At 50.6% G+C, this 22,836-nt stretch overlaps 1 protein-coding gene across 2 annotated transcripts in view; it reads right to left on the bottom strand.

Moving 5' to 3' along the window:
* Nucleotides 1-10,849: 10,849 nt before the first annotated feature.
* SNX9 (sorting nexin 9) overlaps nucleotides 10,850-22,836 on the bottom strand; it is an 87,251-nt gene continuing 75,264 nt past the window's right edge. For both annotated transcript variants that reach the window (XM_053913622.2, XM_053913623.2), the window contains exons 13-18: nucleotides 21,175-21,252; nucleotides 18,382-18,458; nucleotides 17,192-17,281; nucleotides 15,369-15,483; nucleotides 14,173-14,264; nucleotides 10,850-12,488 (exon numbers count right to left, since the gene is read on the bottom strand). In XM_053913622.2, coding sequence (XP_053769597.1) covers nucleotides 12,441-12,488; nucleotides 14,173-14,264; nucleotides 15,369-15,483; nucleotides 17,192-17,281; nucleotides 18,382-18,458; nucleotides 21,175-21,252 — 500 coding nt within the window. In that variant the 3' untranslated portion in view covers nucleotides 10,850-12,440. The remainder of the gene's footprint in view (nucleotides 12,489-14,172; nucleotides 14,265-15,368; nucleotides 15,484-17,191; nucleotides 17,282-18,381; nucleotides 18,459-21,174; nucleotides 21,253-22,836) is intronic.

Below are 22,836 nucleotides of genomic sequence, written 5' to 3'. Positions count from 1 at the left end.
GCCTCCCAGCCCCGCTCCGCCCGGGCGCCGCGCTCCCCCCAGCGGCAAGGCCCGGCCCGGGCGCGGCTCCGCGGGCGCGCGGGGAGGCCCGGCGTCGGCTCGATCGCCGCTAGCCGCGGGCCCCGGCGGGGCGGGGAAGCCCTCCCGGCCGCCAGGGAGGAAGATGCCACACATTCCTGGCCGCGGAGGCGGCCGCTGTCCGCGGGGTGCCCGAGTGATCCTGAAAGCCGCACGGACGCCGCGGCCTTATATGGGCAGCGGGGCCGGCTGCGCTCGGGGGGCTGGAGCCTCCCGGCGGCGGCCGCCCTACCAGTCCCGCCCGGGTGCGGCGCCGGCCTCTCTGGTGCACTTCGGCGCCGCTGGGCGGCCAGTTCAACTCCTTGTGCCTCAGTTGCCCTGCGGCTAAAGCGGAATAATAACTACCTACTTAATAAGGTGGAGCAGGAGGATCGAGCTGATGCGCTTAAAGGGCTTGGAGAGAGCCTGGCGAGCGGAAAGCGCTAGATACATGTTGCCTTTTACTAGCTTTTCATGGAGATCGAAGGTGTGTTGTCTCCGAGGGACTGGAGACCCCTGTCTCTAGACTTGTCATTACTGCGTGACCTTTGCAGGGGTGGGGTCAGAGGAGTTAAGGACTGAAAGTTTGGGAAGTAACAAGAGGGGACAACAGTGAGGTGCTGGTGGGCTTGGAGTGAAGGGGGGCCTTTCCCCTCCAGCTTGCATTCCCCTCCTGCTCTGTCGAGTAGAGTGCCCGGCTTAGGGGCAGATGCCACCGACAGGCCAGTCTGTGCTCACCTGTGCAGACACCCGCACGTATCGGAGCACCGACTGTTGACCTGCTGGCATGTTGGGTAGTTTCTCCCCCTCCCCAAAGACCTCCGTCAGGATGTTGCCCTCAGGCCCCTCACACCAGCCTGGTTCCTTTCTCACCCCGTTCTGCTTGCCTGAGAGGACCGTGTGGGTCAAGCCAAGTCTCTCCAGGTGCTGCAGGAGGGGCAGAGCCCAGGTGCCAAGCAGTCCTCCAGGGCACCCTTGGGGACGTGCAGGAAGGACTAGGAAGGACCAGACATTCGAACCTCCGTGGACAACCTCCCAGGTGACGATTCCAGGAATAAGAAACGTGAATAACCAGCAAAAGTTGCAAATCATTCCCGAGCCCTCTGCCCCTTGCTCACAAACTCAGTAAGAACTGACAGGTAGCCCCGGGCGATGTGATGCTCATAGCTGTATACCCAGTTTCTCTCCGTGTAAAATGGAGCTATTCCTTCCCCATGAGAACCATGTGCCCATTAATTAACGAGGCAGAGCAGCCTTTGGCTGACTTTTCCTTTCCTTTAAACTCCAAGCTCCCTTCTTCCATGAAGCCTTCCTGGAACACTGAGGTTTACATGCACTCAGATGCACAGACATGTGCTCCAAATCTCACCCGCTCAATTGTCCCTTGAGAAGTGTTTTTATGCTTCTTTTCTCAAATTAGGTATAAGATCTTAGGGAGGGGACTAAGTCTTTTAAATTTTACCCCTCTCCCTCTTGCCTGCCTTCCCTACCATCACATAATTTAAAGCTCTGCCCAGTGGCACGCCCAACTTACGTTAGAAATCTTCCTACAGTCAAGAGCAGCTCTTGAGCTTTACAGCTTACAGAATCTGAGACCATCACTTGTAAGACGAACCAATATATCATGGGCTACTGAGGAAGAAGAAAGGCTGCCAGTTAAACAATTTAATTAAGCTGTTAGCTATGCCCTGATCTCAGCGACGTTGTAGGGTGTATGTTGGACTCGGGGAGCTGAGCGCTGCTCCCCTCCGAGAACTGGCTGAGCATGCGGCGAGCTGCTGGGCTTTTGGGTCGCCGCCCTGCGGTTGGGAGTGGGACGGCCAATACGGGCGCAGAGGAAGCACCATCCGGACAGACACACCATCTCGGCAGGTGGAGGGAGGGTCACTGGCATGTTTAGCAGATGGAGAAACTAACAGATCTTGAGAAAGTAAAAAAAAAAAAGAAAAGAAAAGAAAGAAAAAAAGTCAGCTCAGCTCTGATACCTAACCCACAGCCTGGGAAAACAGGTGGACCCCTCTGAGTGGGGAGAGCCTGGGGACACCCCGCCCCTCAGATGGGGAGGGAGGAGGTTAGGAAGGAAGGGAAGGCCAATTCCATCAGCCACTGCAGGAGAGTCAGCTGGCTGTGGGGACTCGGGACCTGGGGGGCAGGCGCCCAGCCCGTTGTCAGAGCAGAGGGTGAAGGAAGCTGAGCGAGCTCTGTGATTAGTGAAAGGCGGCTGGTGGCACCTGATGGCCTGAGACGCGGACAGGACGGTGAGGACTCAGAAAGGAGCCCAGTGTTTAGACACTGGGACAGTGGTGGCACCATCGACAGCCCTAATTTTTAAATAAAACTTCTTGGCTTTTCAAAGTACTTTTTATACATATTTCACTAGATATTCACAACACTGTGACTGTAAGGCAGGAACCAATATTCTCGGCTCTCTGATTAGCTGATTCATTTACTCTCCGACCGCAGCCACCTGTGGGTTTGTTCAGCGCCCCTCCTCGCGCTGCACTCCGGGTCCTTAAACCTTGCTGGAGGAACTGCACAACCTTGCACACTGGCGTCATTTTCTAAAAAGTAAGTATTCAACACTATCAGACACGCGGTCAGTGTTCACACTGCCAGCTGTCTCTAAGGGTCATTTTTCCCACCGTACAAGCAAGCCCCTTTTGATACCTGTTTCCCTCCCTCCACTTTTTCTCCTTTGTAGTTCGCTGGCTGGAAAACTAGGTTGCATGCCCGGCATTCCTCCGCAGGGGATTGGCTGCGTGTGTCCCTCTGCTGCCGCTCCGCATTCCTTCACCCTCTGCATCATCCTAGAAGCCGAAGCAGGTTCTGTCTCCCATCAGGAGACAGTTATTCCAACCAGCTGCTCCTCTGCCCCACATCCACGCCCTCCAGCCCCACCCTCAGCAGTTGGCCTGGCCTCAGGCGCCCCTGTGGAGGTCGAGGGCTGGTCTCTGCTTCCTCCCCACATGCTGGAACCCTGTCAGTCCTCCCTCCCCTAGGACTTTGTTCCTCGCCCACCCCACTGTCCCGTGTCACCCGTCTCTCCCTCTCTCCTGGATCGTTCCAGGCAGGGTCCACAAGTGCTCCAGCGTCTCCCATCACAAAGAGAGGCCTCCCCCCACCCCAGATCACCTCTCACTGTGGCCCTTTGCAGAGGTCAGGAACTGAAAGCGAAGCCAGGCTGCAAGACTGCGGGTGTTTTCGGGCACTGTTTGGGGGTGTTAGAAGCAAGCTGGAGATGTCCGGGCAGAGCTATCAATTCTACACCAAACGCAGGTAAGCCTCACCTGGGCCCCTCTCTGCTGTTGACGCCCGCGGCCTCCCTGTCACTGGACTCTGGCTGTAACTGGCCTCCAGCTTCCTCTCTTTGCGGTAAAGCATGTATGGTGAGTCATGTCGCCCCCGTCTCAGCTTCTGACGGTGTGGTCCCCCCTCCACCCCTGCTGTCCTCCCACCTGCCACTCTTCCCTCAGCCCTGAGCTCCAGGCCCGCCCTCCCCACTTGGTCCCTTGACTATGCCAAGCCCCAGCTCGAGGTGCCACTGGTCACTGGTTGGGTCCTTCTCAGCTTTCTCCAGGCTCCATGTGACCCCGTGCAGGGATATCCCACCACCACCCCCCCCCCCCCCCCCCCCGGTCCCACCATGTTTCCCTCTCCCAAACCGCAGGCGCCTGGGCTTTCCTGGACCGCCTTCCCTCAGGTACAGCCCTGTAGGAGCCCGATGGAAGGCCCCGGAAACCTGACTGCCTGTTTTGAGTCCTGGGTCTGCCCTTTCCACCAGGGGAGCCCTTGAGCAACTTAAATGCTTAAATCCCTGGTGCCTCAGACTCTTCATCTCTCACACTCAGAAGTTGTGAGAATTAAGTGCGTTGATACTTGGAAAAGGCATGGAACAGCGCCAGGCCCGCAGTGGGCAGCATGTAATAGTGCGCCATCACTATGGGCCCCCTCCTATCCCGCTGGCTCTGGAGAGCCAGGACGACATCCCTGGAGGGACTGTTGGACACCCAGCACCTGGCTTTCAGCGAGTCCCCGCTGAGTGAAGGAGTGAAGGACACGTGGACACCTGCTTGGAGATGGCTGGGAAACTGGGCCTCTTAAGTGGACACGGGGAAATGGCAGTGCCGGGGACACATGCTGCCGTCTTTCATCCTCACAGTCTGGTGGCATGAGGACAACTGAGCAGCTACAGTCACAGGAAAAGCTGGAGGAGGAGGCTTGTGGGGCTGATATTCAGGGAGGCAGGCTCTGTATGCTCCACCACAGGCAGCCCGGGCCAGGGGACGGCTGCCCTGCCCAGCGAGCCGGCCCGGCCTGCTGGAGGAAAGCAAGCGACTTCCTTCCCATTCTCCAGCATCACTCACCTCAGACACAGCTGTGCCTCTTGGCCACTGTCCACCCTCGGGGGTGAGGGATAGCCCTGCGGGCAGGTGAGGCTGAAGTCACGTCGCCCAGTTCCCCGAGACAGCCTGGCCTTTCTGCTGTCAGGATGGGCATCAGGCAGCCTTAATAGGATGGTCATTGGGAAGTTCATCTTTACACACGCGCGCGCGCGCACACACACACACACACACACACAGGATTGGGCTTATGGGCTCAGGTTGCCGAACTAGGTTTGGGCTCTCGTCAGCTTTTCTCACAACCCACCTGAAACAGCAAAGCCTGCTGGACTGTGCCTCTCGGAACTGCACCAGAGCTGACCCGACGCCATCACCGTGGCCTGGCAGCTCCGGTGACAAGTGCCGTGCAGACACAGGTGCACTCAGCGAGTTCCAGCAGCCCCAGTGACCCAGACTCCCACAGGGGCAGGGCTGTTCTCACAGTCCCTCGAAATTCATTGCAATTTTCAAGCACGTTCCAGTTGTCCCTGAGCAGACATTACAACGTTCATCATCACTTGCTCCTCATTGCCATGGGGTCCACCAATGGACCATACCCCCCGACTCCATAAAATCAGGCATCACTATGGGACCTGCTTTGGCCAAAGAAAGGTAGTTGGGGGAAATGCGTGTACTTCCATAGTGACAGTGGAGTAAGTGGTGACGTAAAGAGGCTCTGCTTAGGACACTGAGCCAGCAGCTGGGAGAGACATGGCCTGGGGAGCTGCCGGAGCCACAGCCAACTCTGCAGGAGCAAGAAAAAGAAACTCCTGCCACGCTGAGCCACTCAGCTCTGGGCTGTTTGTTACGCAGCTGGAGCTGCAGCAGCCTGTCCTGACTGCTGCAGTCCCTCTTCCGTTGCTGAGCTGGAGTGTGCACTCGCACAGATCCCAACCAGATGGCTGAAAATACATGGCCTTCGTGCAGCAGGAGGGTTTGAAAATACGCAGTTGGGAAAATGACCCACCCATAGGAGGAAGCCCAACAAAACAAAAATTTGCAAAAGCAAACAATTTCTGTGAGCTTGAATTCTTTTGCTGATTTATTTAAATCCTTTCCAGATGGATCAATCCATTGCAGTTCAGAAGGGTTTATTCTTCCCTCGCCACACACCCAAACAGAATGGAAAACCACTAGCATAAACAGTGTATCTCTGTAACAGGAGAATTCGCCCCGGTGAGTTAAGCATTTTCTTCAAGGAGCCTCAGTTCTCCCCCCCTTCTTTTGCATGATGATAGCCCTGCATGTCCTCGTGCCCTTGGAAATGTGTTTGCGGTTGATTAATTTCCCAATCCTCCTTAGAGGTATTTCTGTCATCAGCTTCTTCTAACTTGCTTCTAAAATAGGAATTCCTGGCCTGTGGTCCATGTAGTACTGGGGGGGGGGGGTAAGTATTAATGAATCACATGCAATTGTAGGCAAATTATTCATGTGCCTTTTGTCCACTTTTTCTGGGGAAAGAGTTTGTATCTTTCATCAGCTTCTTACAGGTGTGGGTGACTCAGCAGAGGGTCACTCTCAGACGTCAGTTTCCTCACCAAACCAGATTTTCATCTCACATGCCATCAGCCGCATCCTGTTCTCTTTCTTGTAGTTGGTTTTTCTCCTTTCTTCTATGGCACCTGACCTGAAAGGATGTCCTGAAGAGGGAGGGATGAGTAATCTCACAGGTGGATAGGAAGTCAGTTCTCAGTCCTCAAAGGTTCCCAGCTCATGACCCAGGATGCTGTCTGAACAAGACCCAGCACTTTCGTCGGGGAGAAGCCTCGAGCTCCTGCTCAGAATGGGTCTGGAAAGTGACGCAGACCAAAGGGCCCCCCTCAGCCTTGGGCCAAAGGAGGGAGAAACGGTAGGACAAAGCCCTTCTCCTAAAAAGGTGCATTTGCCTTCAAAGCTGCCTGTCCTGGGGCACTCGCTGTGGAGTTTTACGTTTTCTAGGAAGGGCTCTGGAAAGAGTGGGGAAAGTTACAGCAGAATGAAGAGAGAGGGTGGAGAAAGTGGTGTCTAATGTATATCCCCACTACTTCCTGAACAGTCTTGGCACTGAGAGGCAGAGAAAGCTTATTTAACTAATTACGAGCAAGCCTTCCGGGTGTGTGTAGGGAGAGGAAGAGGTCTGGCTGGCTAGTCAGTGTCACTGTCCAAACAAACACCTGTGGACGCCGGCGGCTGGCTGCCGGGTTCAAGCCTGCGCACAGCTCTGTGCCCGGAGACCCCGCCTGCCCGTGGGAGCTGCCCTCGACCTTGGCCTGGAGTCCTCACAGGTCTTCCTCGTGTGACACCCTTGAACTCACAACACTCTGAAAACACAAACTGTGGGGCATTTTATAGCACACGCCACGTCCTCGCCGAGGGACAAACAGGGGACTTTTTTTTAACGGGTTCTGCAGGAAGCGGTAAAAGTGAGCACTCCTATGATGGATGATAGGAGCCAGGTGACCTGGGTAATGGTCCCCTTTTGCTTTTTACTGTGCTCACTGAACTCTGGCAGGTCATTTTGTTACTTTCATGACGGCTTACAGGGATTTATTTGTGTTCAGTGCTGAGGTTAAGACAGTTAGACAGCTTGAGATCTGTGAGAAGGCGGCACTGTGTTCTCCATGGCGGCCACCAGCATCTCTCGCCCCACCTCCGTCTTCCACACTCCCTGTGGGAAGATGTCCGTGGCCACAGGGAATCGCGGGTCTCCAGTTTCTGAGCCGGGCTGAAGGTGCCGGCGACCTGGGTGTGAGTCCACGCAAGAGGAGAACCACTCTCGCTGCCTGGGTTTGGTGGGAACACGGGGAAAAACACTTCCTCTCAAATGGATGATATGTGAAATCAGAGAGGCAGTGTATCCAACAGGAAAAAACACTGGGGGAGAAAGGAGGCCGGAGGTTTCAGAGCCAGTCCTGTTGGGGCTTCAGTGCTCGCAGGAGCAGATCAGAAATCATTCCTGTTCCTTCCACTTCCCTGTGTTTGCCTTGGGAGGTAATAAATGAATTATGGAAGAAATTAAAATAATTTACAGTTGTCTCTAAGGCATCATTAAGTCCTATATTAAACACGAATGAGTATCAGATGCTGGCTATGCCAGGTGCGGCAGAAACTGCTGGTCAGTGCCCCAACCCCTTCCTCATCTGTCCATCTCTAGTGAGGAGACTGGAAAAGTCTCCGTTGTAGCCAGTGGGGAGTATGTGACATAGTTTTGGCCACTGTGTCTTAAGCAGAAATTTCTTTGGGACTTCTGGAGAAGCGTTTGCCTTTTTCTTATAAAAGGGACAGAAATAGCTGATGTGGATTCCTCTATTTTTTCCTACCTTAAGTATTGGTGTGATGCCTGGAGCTGATGCAACCATTCTGTGATCATGAGACAACAGGCTGACATGCTAACATTGGAACTAAAAGAGCTTGCCTGGGTCTCTGATGGCATTGCTGAGTTGCTACCCCAGCTCTAGGTGACTGCCTTGGAGACTTGTTTATTGAAGACTTTTATAGTTTTCTGTTACTTCATGAAAACACTTCAAAATACCCCTAATACACTGGCTATAATATGTTACTGGAAGATTTAACTAAATTAATGTTCAAAAGGGAATCACCATGTAGTAATCTGCAATTTCACTTTACTTTTGAAAACTAACTACACATGATGAAAAATTTGAGAGCAATTAAAAAAAAATTTCTATTTTGATAATCTTGAAACAGAAAATTAGAACATAGTTTTTATTTTGCTTCATATCTATATTTCATTGTAAATTTATATTTTAATATATTTCATTATAAATTTAATTTAAAATATAAATTTTACTATAAATTTACATTTTATTTTCGTTTTAATCCCTATACAATTTATATTTTGAAAATTTTCACACATAAGAAAAATAGAAACCTAAAGGAAGTGTCTCCTTTCTCATGTACCCACAAGACAGGGGTGGCACCCAGCCCCCCTTCTTGGTGAACTACAGCACCCACGTAATTTCTGTAAACGTCTCGTGGAAGTTAAAACAACACCTACTCCCCTGTCACTCTTTCCCCGCTCTCCAAGTGACTATGTAAGGCCTCCGCTGTGTGGCATTTTCTCAGTGGGTTCGGTAACCCACTCAGAAAAGGTGTTTCTGGAGGAGGATCAAGGGTGGAAAGGTAACAGCCACCCCCACCCCCCGGGTTTCCTGAGAGGAGGCCTGCTCTTGCCCCTGTGCAGGGAATTCGGGGAGAGGGTGGCCATGGCTGCCCCCGACCCCGTCTGTCTCCTCCAGCTCTTGTGCTGGGGCACGGGGTGGGTGTAGGGTGCAGGGTATGAAGCTTTGTGGTCAGCTCCTTCAGTGGACAGTGACAGAACAGCCAGACGCCAGTCTGAACAATGGCCCTGACCCTGGTCGGTTCTCCGTGAAGGTGACATCGAACTGGAGGAGCAAACCCTGGTGGTTCTTGGCACATGCTCGTCTCTGCAGCACCTCCCCCCAACCACCTGTGACAGGTGTGCTGTGGGTTGTTTTTCCAGCTGTGAAGCTGGAGGCCCGACTGGCAGTTGGCACACTTGTGTTTGGAGTGTGGTCTTGGCTAAGCAGGGGTTATAGCTGCCCCGGTCCCCGGGGCCCAGGGGCGCCCATACAAACCAGTCTGCAGCAGCTGTTCCAAGCACCAGCTCCAACGTTCTCTGTGAATGGGAAAACTACACCGCCCCGAGATTTAAAACATGAATCACAGGCTTTCCACTTCCAGCCACGATGGGAGGAACAGAGGCCGGCTTACCCTCCTTAACTAAAAAGAGTCCATGAGCAAGGTTTGAGACATTAGACGCAGGCAGGACAGGGTCACTGAGAGGAGAGAAATAAGGTGAGCCCCACGGAGACCCCAAATTACTACTTGAATGCAGATTCCAGGCTCAGGACAGGAGGAGAAACCAAATAGAGGTTCACAGTCTCTCTGAGCCCAGGAGACAGAAATCAGCATTCAGGGAGACCAAGGTGGGCAGGATTTGAAGGGCAAAGCACAGGAGAGAAAGGAGAGACAGACAGACAATGAGTTCAGATCTGCAGGAATCCCCTGGGAAGACCGGCTGAACGTTTTTCCGTGCACTCGCGTGAGGAAGCTACACCAGAAATTAACAGCTTACATGACTTGCTCACAGTGACAGATGTCGGCACCAGCCTGGCAACTGGGAACCAGGGCTCCCACACACAATGCAGACCTGTGTCCGCAACCAAAGGCTCTCTGCTGAAAGGAGAGTCTTCAAGCTGTGATGACACCTGCGACACGGGGTGAACCGAACAGCAGGAACTGCGACCTGCAAGCATGGGGAGAACCAGCCTCCGGTCACAGGCAGAGTTAAAGGATGTCGGTGAGCAGACGGTTTGGGAAATGCAATCGTTCTAATAGTAAAAAAGGGTTTGACGTTACAATGCGAGCTCATTTTGTTAAAAAACCCTCAAAGTATAATTTTCTGATAAACGTCCCTCATGATCACATGCCCTGTGCACAAGCAGACATGGATCTTTTACAGCCCGTCCCGCTTTCCGGGCCCGAGCACCTCCTGCTGAACCTCTTCCGGATCTCCTTCCCAAACACCCACGATGTCTACGTTGTCAAGATTTGTAAAAATTATGGATTATCCCCCCCCCACAGCTCTCCTGTGGTATCTAAAGGTTGACACAAACCAAGTCAGAACATCAATGTGCGAGAACCATGTGATGTTCCTGAACCTGGAGAGAATGAAGTGACACCAGGTTGTTAAAATTCTGCCACTTGAAGGAGTCTGCTGAGTATCAACATCCACTAGATAACTTTCCACTTTCAAACTCCCGGTACTTTTCCCCGCTGGCCGTCAGCTTCACTGTTCCGGGGCCCAGACTCCCTCTTCCTTTCCTGGCCCCTTCCTCATCCTGATGGCAGGGCGTAGGAGGTGGACGCCGCTGTGGCGGAGAACTATGCGTGTCAAACTGACTGAGCCACGGAGTACACAGACGCCTGGCGTGGGGTCCAGAACCAGCCAGGGCTCCACCACAGGTCCAGGCTGCTGTGCAAGTGGCTCCCTGGGGCCACGGACCTGCAGGTCCCATGTGCCTGAAGTGGCATGGGAGGCGGGGAGGGGAGGTGGTTTGGAGACTCCGGTGGGCCCTTAGGGGAATCACAGCACAGGCCTTTAGGGTGTGGGGGGCAAAGCCCTGCCATCCCCTGCAGGTAACTACTCTCCTTTCGAGAAGCCGCTACTGGGCCGCAGCGGACACTGAACAGAAGTGGTTATGGGATCCTGGCAGAGAGGGCCCTGAAGGCTCCATGAGGGTTCCTGAGGAAGTGGCCCAAATGCCTGTGGTCCCCACTCCAGCGACACCACTTTCTCCTCCCAGCCTGCACCGCTGGCACCACGGGGACTATTTCCAGCAGAGGGCAACAAGCAGCAATGATTTTTAAGAAATCACACAGAAACACCAAAGAATGTTTTGAAAAAGTGTTTTTGAGGATTTACTGTACAGTTTTTTTAAACAATTTGTTTATATGTTGGCTTCTACATGCTCTTACATTTGTGTAAACATTTATACATATTCTTTACAATTTGTACATATATTAAATGGTGTATCATAAACACTGTTCTATGAGATTTTATAAAAGAAAAATCAGGTCAGGAAAATTACTTATACAACATTAACAAAAACCCGTGACCCTGAAGAACACGAAGTTCTCCTTCACGTCCGTCTGAGCTCCCCTCCTACTTGGTTTTTGGTTTCACTTCATTCACACCGGGCCGAACGCCCCACTTTCGGAAGGCAGCCACCAGGTCAGAAGAGGGGAACCCGCGGGGCCCACATGTAAGGCAGGTGTGCAGGGCGGAGCGCTAGGGCGGAGCGCTGGGCCGCAGGGCTGAGCCCGGTGGCGCAGTGGGAAAGCTGCTGGTCTGCGACTCGGGGTGCTTCAGGCCTGAACCGAAGTCCTAGTGACGGGGTTCTGCCTGAAGTCTGGGGCACGGGCGGGAAGGACGCCGTCAGGCCAGGGATTAGGCACAGTACTCAGGTCGCCGCCCTTCTCAGTCCCTAGGCTTTTCTGTCTGGAGGGGATGCACGGGTCCATAAAACTGCATTTCTCATCTTTTCACGTACTACCAACGGGCCCCAGTCAAGCGGCAAACCCTGCTCTCCTTTCTCGTTGCGTCTGGGCAGCCGAAGACTGAAAGCTCCGGAGGAGCCCCTCTGTCCCCCCACACCCACCCTGGCACACTCCTTCCTGAGCAGGGGGCTGGGGGCGTGTCAGCATGGCTGCTGCATCCCGGGGGCAGAGTCAGAGTATTTGAAAGCCGACCCCAACCCTCCCACGTACCCCTCCCGGCCGTGCTTAGACAGGACAGGACGTGTGTGGAGGGAAGGCACCCTCACGGATGACAATGAGGACCCTGGAGAAACGTCCCTGAGGGAGGGCCCGGAGCCCAGCACAGCGGTCCGCTGAGCTGCAGCCTCTGAAGGGAGAAGCCCCTGGGCAGCCCCCGCGGCCGGACCCTCTGCCTCCTCTCCGGAAGACCAGAAGCACGAGTCCTAAACGCTTATGTCAGTGAAAGGCATGTAGATTTGCCTGAGGAGACAGGAATCTCGAAGCACTGAAAAGAATTATAAAAATATATACAAACATATTTTTTTTATTCTGGCATATTTCATATTTTAAAGAAAGCAATTAGTAATTATCTGACCTTGGATAAGAACTGGAAGATTGTGGGTGACTTAAAAATTACAATTTTATATAAAATATCGGTGGGGAAACCTCTAATTTTCCATTCAAAATTTTGGTAATTTTAAGTACTTTCCAAAAATAGAGACGATTTCCACTGGCTTAAATAATGGATGTAGAAATGAAGGAAAAAAGACTATATAACCGATGCATTTAGGCTGGCAATAAAGTAAATGTAGTTTTTTTGCAACTCTATTAATTTTTTGGTTTTCTTTCTTTCCTCTCTTTTGGATGATGGGGGAAAAATATTGAATTGCATTGCCCCAAGTCAGAAAGAAGCACTTCGGAGGTTTCTTCATGTTCCGTTCTGTACTACATGACCGGGAAGCGGCCGAGGGCCTGCCTCAGCTTTTCTGCAATCTGGTGAAAAAACAGAAAAATTTTGAGATATCACCTTCATTACCACTTCAGAGTATTCTATTATTTCTATCTCTTCTGAGCTAAAAACACTGTAACAATTTAAAACCCTGGGGTCTGTCCATCTAGGCTGTTCCGGCACCAGCCCAGCTTCCACGCTGCTCCTGGAGGGACCTTCTTAAGCGGCAGTGCCGGCAGGGAGAGCACCCGCTCCTTCCCCGGGCGCAGCCCGCCTCTGTCCCAGGCAGCATTTCAAGACTATCCAGTGAGGCAGGAGACCAGTCCACCTATGAACTCCTAAGACCCAGCCGAGGAGCACGCCCCTCTATTAGTACCGCCGGGGACAGCGCCACCGTCCTCATAAAGCTGCTGCTGCCCACCAGGTGCTGACGTGCCTCTGTCTCCCTCAAGGGGACGCGTGCTCTGTGAGATGCCTTAGTCGTCCCTGGGTCCTCGGCATTTGCAGTGCTTAGTATAGAATACTCACTAAATGTTTGCTTCATGGACAAATATGCACATTTTAGTAACTATGTTACATCGAACAAAGACAGTGATTAAATACATAGTTTACTCTTCTAAATTATGATGACATTAATAGTTAAACCCCACTTAGGCATGAGAATTGTTTAACGAATCAGCATGATCAGAGTTTCAAGAGCTGCCCCATGACTACTCTCACCAGGAACTCACACACCTGCTACTCTAACTCAGGGTGCCAGGCAACCGTCCGACGGCACCAATCACTTACAGGTGTGCGGTGCGCGGCTCAGGAGCCACTAGCACACTGTAGAGAGAACACTGCCTCCGGTAATTCTTTGCGTACACTTGTCTCCAAAACCACCTGTTTCCAGCTCATAATTCACAGTGTGCGCTGAGCACACTGCGGCCTTTCCAGAATCTGCTGGTGGAGACAGACACTGTCGGCCATGTCGAGTCCAGAGACGACAGGGCATGGCATGCGTTCTGGGCTCGCCTCCTACTATCCCTGAACATACACCCGGGAGGCGGCGCCGTGGAGAAAGTGGAGGACTGAGTAAGAAGCACGGCAGCCGACACACGGGCAGTTACAAAGTTACAGAACCTGTCCTCAGAGGGCTGAGTTTCCCCCACATGCTGGAGCTCTGTCTTCTGGACACTCCAGTAAGCAATGGAACTGCCACACAGGGGCACAAAAGTTTGCATTTTCTTTCTTGTTTTCTGAACGAGAGTACATAAGGCCTCGCTCTCCCTTTAATTTTCTGTCACCCTCCCGGTGGCACACTGTGAGGCCTCATTCACAGAGACCGTCTGTGGTGCCCGAGGTGCCAGGCTCCTTCCGGCTGGGGGGGCCCAGGGTGACCTCATCCATCCAGCTGCGCTCCTGCTCCTGAGCGCAGAGAGGCGGGGGAGGGCAGGGCAGCAGGGGAGGGTGGAGAGCTGCACAAGCCGGTCTTCCTGGGGCCTCGACACTAGCATCCAAGACCACTCCCTCAAGAGAAAACGTTCTTTTTTTTTAAAAAAACCCAGTGTTATTTAAAAAGGAAAGGCAGAGGTAATTAAGAGATTAAAATAAACCCTACTCAATATTTATAGCCTGTTCGGGTTTAATCTCAGGATTAAAGAATACAAACAGATTAGCTTTATAGTCAAAGTAAGAGAGCGGGGCCCTCCCCTGTGGGCACAGACGGCCGGCAGAGGGCCCACTCACCGTTTCGTAGAACTGCACCTGCTGCTCCAGGTACAGGCGGATGACGCTGTTGTAGTCATAGATCCGGTTACTGTGAAAGTGGTTCATCTCGGCTGCAACCAAAACCCACACCTCAGTCAGTGCCCCCAGACTTCAAAGCGACACCTGGCTTCTCTGCTAGGTGACCATTCATCACCAGCCAGGTCTACTCTGCTTGGCTTCGGGGCAGGGCCAGCGCCTGAGAAATCACTTTATAAAGAGGCTAGAAAACAACTGGAGCAGCGAATGGCAAACAACTCTCTCCAGGAGACGGGTATTCCTGTTGATTTGCATAGAAAATACCACAAACCCCATGCACATGGTCACCCAAATGTGGGGACCGCTGTGACACAGACTGGGTAGGAAACCAGCTTGGTCGTCGTTTTCCCTGCAGACGACTACCGTCCAGGGGTTCAAGTCTGCTTACAGCAGACCCAGCAAGGCACCCGGTGGGCCACGCCCTGCTCCTCCAGGCACAACGACGTCCTGGGCAGGTCTCCTGAGGTGCCTCTGAAGGCGGGCCGATGAGCGGATGCAGTCACGGGGCTTCACTGCTCCTGAGCACCAGGGCCGTCCGAAATCCCCCCTTACTGGGAGAGGGTTTGACGGCCACTCTCCATCTTTGCTGGACAGGTACACTCAGCATCGAGTCCTTATTAGAATGTGTCTCTCGGTGCACCTGCCCCCTCTGCCCCTGCACCCTCACTGCCAACCACAACCTGCAGAGGCCTCATCAGAGCTGCCCCCCTCCCCGCCCCCGCCGGCCCACCGGCCTTGCCCTTCCACTCCGGCCCAGAAAGCCAACCACCACGGTCGACTCCTACGAAGAGCTAATAACTGCGCTGAGGTTCACATTAAGTTATCTCAAGTTGTACAACAAACTGTGCCTAACTGCCACCTCCACACTCCCTTTGCATGCCATGGTCCTGGGCGTGGAGGTCACAGACGCCAAGAAGCTGAACTTGGGGACCTAACACAGCATTACGAGAGGTGCTGATATTCAGGCTGTAAAGGCATCTTCGCTATCACTAGGAGATCCTGAGAACAACAGGCTTGCGAGGTCAGTTTAAATCAGCTCTTATTTAACTGCTGTCCACATCTGGGTTTCCCTACCGCAGGGAAAACAGCAGCCGCGCTGGGGAAAGCAGTCTCCGTCAGCTACGCATAAACCTTCTTACCTTGTAACGCGTAAGACATCGTGCCGACACGCTTCACCATGTTCTGTTTGTCCTGTGGGGTGATCTTACTAGTTGCAACCAATTTATCACTTTCTTTCACTTTTTCTATTGCTCCCTGTGAATTACGGAAATGAAACGGCATCAGTAAAGCTAAGCTAAAAGGATTAGTCGTTAATCTAAAGTATAACAATGTGACATCATTTATAGCTGACTTGCTGTTGAACAGAAAACGTCCCCCAAGATAAAAACATCAGAAAGCATCTAAATACAACAAGTCACTCGAAAAAGGTAAGTGAGCTAAGATTTGCAGTTTGATGTGACGGCGAGGTAGGACACCAGACAGAGCTCTGGTCTGGAGAGTGTAAGCTACGGCCTAGGTAAGAGTAGTTCGCAGCGGACGGCAGGCGCTGGGCGGACGAGGCGTTCGCAGAGCGAGCACTCTCTGTCTCTCCTGTGCTAACAGGGAGGGTTTCACAGGTTGGTGCGTGCGCGGCCAGGCAGAAGGCTGAGCTGTGCACTGTGATCTCTGTAAGACGCACTGAGTTGGTTTTAAGTCAACACTTTGATGGGAGCAGTCGTGAAAGCCGCCCGAGGCCCGGCTGCAGGGCCTCACAGTGGCCATTATTCAGGGCCGTCTGGAAAGAACACCTCCACTCTCGTGTGTGACTTAGGCTCCCGCCTGGAACTCTGACTCTGCTGGCACGGATTTCCACGACAAGCTCACTGTTCTGCGGTATGTTTTTAACTGAGATTTTAACTTTATTAATTTTACCTTTTCAGTTTTATTGAAATACAGTGACATACCACATTGTATTAACTTAAGGTGTGCAACACAATGACTTGATACATGTATCTGTAGTGGAACAGTCACCACAGTAAGCCTGGTTAACTCTCACAGAGCTACAGAACTTTGCTTATGATGAGAGTATTTAAGATCTCCTGTCCTGGCAATCCCACTTCAGTGACATATTCGAAGGAAACAAAATCACCATCTCAAAGAGATACGGCACAACCAGGTCACTGCGATGTGATTTAACATAGCAAAGATACGGATGAATGGATGAGAAAATGTTCAGAGTTTTACATCAAGTTACCTGAAGCTGCACAAACCTCCTAATTTACCTATGTGGCCTCGTCACACTTCGATTATAAAGCCAAATGCTAAAATGGACACAGCCCAATCCTTTGTAGCGAGCTCCCCAGTAAGTCCAAGTACGTCACAACTTCCTCGAATACTACTGTTGATAAAATACCCCAAATTCCGAGGTAACACACAGATTTTGAAATAGAGAAAAAATGAACCAAAACTGCAATGTGAGGATCCCTTAAGCCAGTTTTTAAATTTAGTTTAAAAATGCCTTTTTGATGGGAATGACGGCTTCCTCTTTATTGAAACGGATGAACAGACAGTACCAGCAGTGACCGTCTCAGTTTCACTAGGCAGCCCGCCACGGGGCTCAGGGAAGGACATCGCATCTGACGGGGAGGGTCTCTGAGGACCTGCCCCAGCAGCTCAGCAGCATCATGCTGATAAGGGAAAGATTGTTCCTACTGTTGCCTTGAATTTCAAACATCATGATTATTTTGTTTGATACCTAGCTACACAGATAAAGAAAAACTTTTCATATTTTTAATTCCACCAAAATAATCTTTTTACAGAATAGAAGAAACTAAAAACTGCTCTTCTATCCAAACTATGTGATGGGATCCTGCTATTTAAACACTCTGGGACTTTCGGGGGCTCTGGAAAGGTCCTCCTGACGCAGGAGTGGCTGAAGGGTCCGCCCCGTCCACCGCCGTCGGTAAACTTGCACATGAGTTACCTTGTGCGCGCCAATGATATCAGGGAAGCAGCCGAGGAACCCCTTGTATTCGTGGTTACACTCCATCAGGAAGTGGAGGTCTTTCTTTGGCTGTAACAAGACAGGTTGGTTGTTACTGGCTGAGGCATCAGACAATCAAGGGAAAGAAAACTTTTATCTTCCTCCTGGTACTGCGTTGAGTTACTGAGTGTGAAGCTTTCAGGTCAGTTTTCCTACAAGAAAACAATCCTCAAGACCACTATGCCTTCAATCATAGGGTAGCAAGAAAATGATAAAACATCAGGTAATTTTTTAGTTGGTTGGTGAAATGAGCTATTTTGAGGTGGCCCAAAACATTACACCCTGAGGAAAAATAACACCAAAACACTTAGGACTGTATGTTTACACACAAGAAAATAAGATGTTAAAGTTTAAATGTCTAAATTCTAGCAGAGAATATAAAATGAATATTTAAAAAATCTAGTAATCATTCTAAGTGACAACTTTAACAGTTTTCATTTTCCTGAATTATAATTTTTATTGCTATGTTACGCATACGTCTAAAAGTTAATCTCTTTTACAAGTATCAGAGAGTAGTTAATGCCACGTGTGTGTCCACAGGCACACGTGTACACACGTTTTAAAAAGTTACTGGAAAAAACGTGGTTTTGGTTTTGTTTTTTTAGTTTAGGGATCTGAAGCAACGTAGGCATTCTTCCCCTCACAGGAACTCACTCCTGTGGAAGGAAGTGAGACCGGGCTGCTGGAGCCCCCCACCAACGCCACGCTCTGTGACAGGGACGCGTTCTGGGCCGGGCCTGTGGCCGGTGCCTTCTCTGCATTAGCTGCTCAATCCCGAGCTCCTCACAAGGCAGGCGCCACCATCGCCGTCCTCCAGCTGAGGAAACCGAGGCTTAGCAGAGTCTGCCGTGGACAGGGGCAGGGTGCCTTCCTGTGCTTTCTGACCCCTGAGGGCTAAGGACAGATCCGGGCCCTTGACACTGGAGGGTATTCTTTTAGATTTCTTGACGACAACTTTATCCATCCCTTTAGCTTAACCTAAGAAACACTATTACCAACTACAACTAACAAAGATATGGGAGAACAGAAGAGGATACCCATTGGGAAAGTTTGTCTTGGAACTGACTTTAAATTGAATGTGGACTAGACGGCATAAAACCTTAACTGGAACTGAGCGGTCACGTAAATACCTGTTCTGCCACGAGGCTGGCGATCTCTTCGTAAGTCTTTCCCGCTTCTGTTATCGCGTCGTTGAGGTCTGTTTCACCTGAAAGTCATTAGTTTTCAGTGGTTGTAAGTTACACTGTTTTTCATTCATCTGATTTAAAAATTTTATCACAGAAAACTTCAAACTTTCAAAACTAGACAGAGAGTATAACGAATCCCCATCTACCCATCGCCAGCGTCCCAGTGAACAGTTCAGCCAGTACTTTTCACCTACACCGTCCACTCCCCCCCCTTTCACTGGCCACGTAACATTTCATCCACAAATATTACCCAGAATGTAAGGACTCTTTCAAAAATAAGGACAATACCGTATCACGATTACGACAACTGTCCCTGACCTATCAGTCACTGTGCAGCTTTCTGCTGTCTCAAGTCATGCTGGCGGCTTGGAGTGGGATGCAGAAATGTCCACATGGCACAAAGCTCACGTGTTTCTTAGACCCACAGGTGCCTCTCCCTGCTCCCTTTCATGCAGAATGTCCTCCTCGGCTGTGCGCAGCAAACCGGGCCATTTGCGCTGGGGCCCACTGTCTCTGCTGTGACGGCCCAGCCCTCTGTTCCCGGTACTTTCTTTACACTAGTTAGATCTAGAGGCTTGAGCAGGTTCAGGGGACACAGTTTCTAGTTACTTCTACTTCGTGTGACGTTAGAAGCCACATCTGACGACCACTGTCCGGGCCTGCAAACATGGTGCTCTTCCACTCCTGCCCCTCCTACGAGCTGAAGTCCTTCTACACAGAGCAGCTTTCCTGGATCAGCTCTGTGGTTAACCGTGAGGTACAGGAACAGGAAGCGCAGGTTAAATGCTTGATTCTTCCTCGTACAGTTCTTAGACTGATGAGTTGACCCCCCCACCATGCTCTGAAGGTAAACAAGATGAACATTTCCTGAACTCCCACTGCATTAAACATGGATTTAAACATATGTGATATGCGTCATTCCAGGGAACGAAGTGCAGTTATTATTTGCCCTGATGCTCAAATCTTTCCTTCACTGGCCAGTTGGTAGAAGGCCCTCCAAATCAGTGTCAGAGTTCTTTGGCTGGACAGGAACCTGGCTTGTCCGATGGGAGCCGGTGTCTAGAGATCACCACGCGGGTGATTCAGGGGGGCTTCTTCCCGCTGGGTTGGGTCATTGGCCCCAGGTCTTTTCAGGGAACAGAGCAAAGCGAACTCGTGTTTTTAAAAGAGAAAAACACAAGTGAGCTCATACTGGCATCTCCACTTTAAAATTAGGACTACAGAGATTTTCTGAATATATTTCAAAACGTTTGACTTTTACCTCTTATTTAAAAATCTTAAGTGTTAACAACAGTAACACAATTACATATTTGCTTTCCCTTACAACATGCAAAATAATTTTAGAAGTTTTGGGACCATAATACCAGTATTATATTGCTAATCACAGGATTACTGAAAAAAATTAAAAATTTCTTTGCAGTTTTTTACACGTAAGGCATCTGCTATTAAGGAAGTATAGTCAAAATACAGTGTTTTAAGGTGATTTGAAATAATTCCTCCTTATGTGGTTATGCCTTCATCTTTATGTATCAAGTCATTTGCTTTATTTTGCTTTTATTTATTAGGAATTTTTAAAAACATGTTGACTTAAATTTGTTTTCTAATAATTATGTACAACACTCACATGTTTCCAAAGTCAAATCTACCAAGAAAGGACACAATCAGAAGTCTAGCTCCAATATCTGTCCCTTTCTTCCCTACAGATGCCCATTGAAAAGCGTGTGTCAGTTCTATTTCCATGAAATCCACAGGAACACGGAACCCTTCCTGGGTCTGTGTGGGCCGCGTCTCAGTGGTGTTCCAGGGCCAGCACCTGCACTGCTGGGGGCACGGGCAAGTCCTTTTACGACAACCCCAGGTGCCCTGAGGCGCGGAGGGCACCGGTACCACTGTGCCCTCACAGTGCGTCCGAGCACAAGGAACCGCGGACAGACTCTGTACTCATCGCTGCCGACCTGCATTTCCCTGGACGTGGAAGAAGCTAGTCAATCGGGACTTGAGTTCCTATACGGGAGCCCCAAATCTTAAATTTTGATGAGACTAATTTCTTATTCCTGCAGCTCACACACGGGCATCCAAAGACCCATGCTCCCCGGGTATCAGGACGAACACCTTGGTGAAAGCACTGGTTCTGTCATTTCTGTGACTGACAGGACATACATTTAATAGACGCCACTCGCTTAACAAATACCTTTACTTCCTGCCTGCTCCACAGGGCAAACTGAAACTACAAGGGAAAACAAAGAACTTGTTCTCCTAAGTGTTATCAATATAACCATACGACGAACCTGAAACACCTCAGGTGAGACATACAATGAGGGATAAGATGAAAACTATTATGTGTTACAGAGAGAAGTAAGACAATGTGAATTTCTCACTCAAAAGTTTTTCCTCCAAATGACCTCGATGAGGTCTGGCCTTGGTAAGGGGCAGACCTGACCTGACCGCAGTTTGGCAGAGACGGAAGCAGGGCAGGGGGCTGCATGCTACAGCCACCCGCTTCATTAAAACATAAGAGCTGTGCAAAAAAAGGGGCAAAGGAGCTAGTAAGAAAATACAACCCTCCACTCTTCTCAAAAGGTGAGGCTGCCAAAGTCCTAGTGGGGGAGCCCAGCCAATCCGAGTCAATGCCAAGGGTGCTTACCTGCAGAGTCCCCTTCTGTCTGCGGGGCCTGAAGAGGCCCGTCAGGCTGGGTAAGACACTAAAGCCTCAGGAGTAAATGAATGAAGACGCACCTTGATAGCCACTGGAGCTGAACACGGTTGCTAAGCTCTGCAAGGCCTTGCCTATCTTCTGATACTCCTTGGGTAACGCTAAAGAGAAAAAGAAACAGATGCCAGCTAGTCCTCTGAGTGAGCCGAAATGGGATCCAACTGTTTTCTGAAACTGACTACTTCTTTTAATAATAGAAATTTGAAGTGATTCAAAATAGTCTATATTCTTTAATAAAATGATTTTTTTTTTAATTACTGATTTTTTAAAATGGATTCTTTCAATGCATAATTAACCATTTGTCCAATGAATGGTGGATGCTGTTGTTCACAGCTGCCACCGCCACGGCTGCCCATGTTCCCATCCGGCGCAGGGAGTCCGAGTGGGCCAGCGCTCATCGGAAGACGGTGCTTAATGTGCAGGGCGCTTGCAGAGACCACTCTGCTTGGGCATCCCAGGGACCCCTCAGCCTCACGGGTTAGGAAAATAAGGGTCAGGTAAGTAAGGTGCCCTACCCAGGGGTGCGTGGCTGAGACACAGGGAGTTTGGCCCTCCTGATTCCAATTACACTGCTTTCTCCATCTTGTTACATGTGTGAGAGTAATTATTTGCAAAACAAAACAAAATAAAACCCTGAAAGCACCAAGGTGTGGAGAAAAAAGGCAGTGGAACTTCAAAGGACCAGGGAGGAGGGACTTGAGTCTTCCTATCTGAAAACGAAGCAGACTGACTGACTGCTCTCTCAGGTTCTTTCTAGTGCTAAGATTCTAGAATCCTTGGTTGCTTTGGAGAGCTTTGTAAAGAGTCGTCTCTCTATCTGAGGCGGTTTTCTTTGCATCTGTATACAGTCCCCTTAAACACATCTTTGCCCTCCTCTGCGGGGAAGGAGCGCCTGTGTCACCCCCTCGAGCGTGCACAGAGGGCCTCCACACAAAGCCACCTGGATGGCAGAGGGAGGCATGCACGGCCTTTCTTCCGTCAAGGGCCAGACACCAAAATTCCCGGAGTTGTGGGGCCACAGGTGTCTGTTGCAGCTACGCAACTCTGCCACCTCTGCCACCGTCACACGAAAGTAGCCAGAGACAAGATGGAAATGAAGGGGGATGGCTGTGTTCCTATCACACTTTCTTTACACAAATGGGCAGCCCCGGCCAGGTCTGGCCGCAGGCTGGAGCGCACCAGTTCCCGACTGAAGCCTCTGACTTCAGGTCTGGGCCAGCAGATCTCAGGATTGCCCTCAGCTGTCCATGCTATTTTAGCAGCTCATCCACACGCCACTCACACTCAGGTTCTTGTTCATGAAAACTGTCTTCTGACTTCGAATTCTGATTCTTTTCCATTATTTAGAGACAATAAATACCTTTAAAAAGTCTTTACAAAAACAGATAATTTAACCTCTTTCCTATACTGAGTGCCAAAGTACTGATATAATTTTAAAGTGGGTGTATTAGTGGGTATAAATTACTTTTATAATTCAAGGTAAAGCCATTTTCATTTTAAAAAATAACTGGGGACAACCAGTGTTCCTGCAGGTTCTAGTGACACATGAGCAGGACCGCGTTCACCTGAAATTAATGTGGGGGGCCACCCCTGGAGCTCAGGAAGCTGGGGTTTCTCTTTGGGGCTCAGAAGGAAGTACTGGCAACAAGGGCAGAGGAAATGTTGCTGGGAGCCGTATCCTGACC

Source organism: Desmodus rotundus, chromosome 11, assembly GCF_022682495.2.
Source record: "Desmodus rotundus isolate HL8 chromosome 11, HLdesRot8A.1, whole genome shotgun sequence".
Lineage (NCBI taxonomy): Eukaryota > Metazoa > Chordata > Mammalia > Chiroptera > Phyllostomidae > Desmodus > Desmodus rotundus.
Note: the sequence above shows the minus strand (reverse complement) of the source record. Positions and strands in the feature narration are given on the sequence as shown.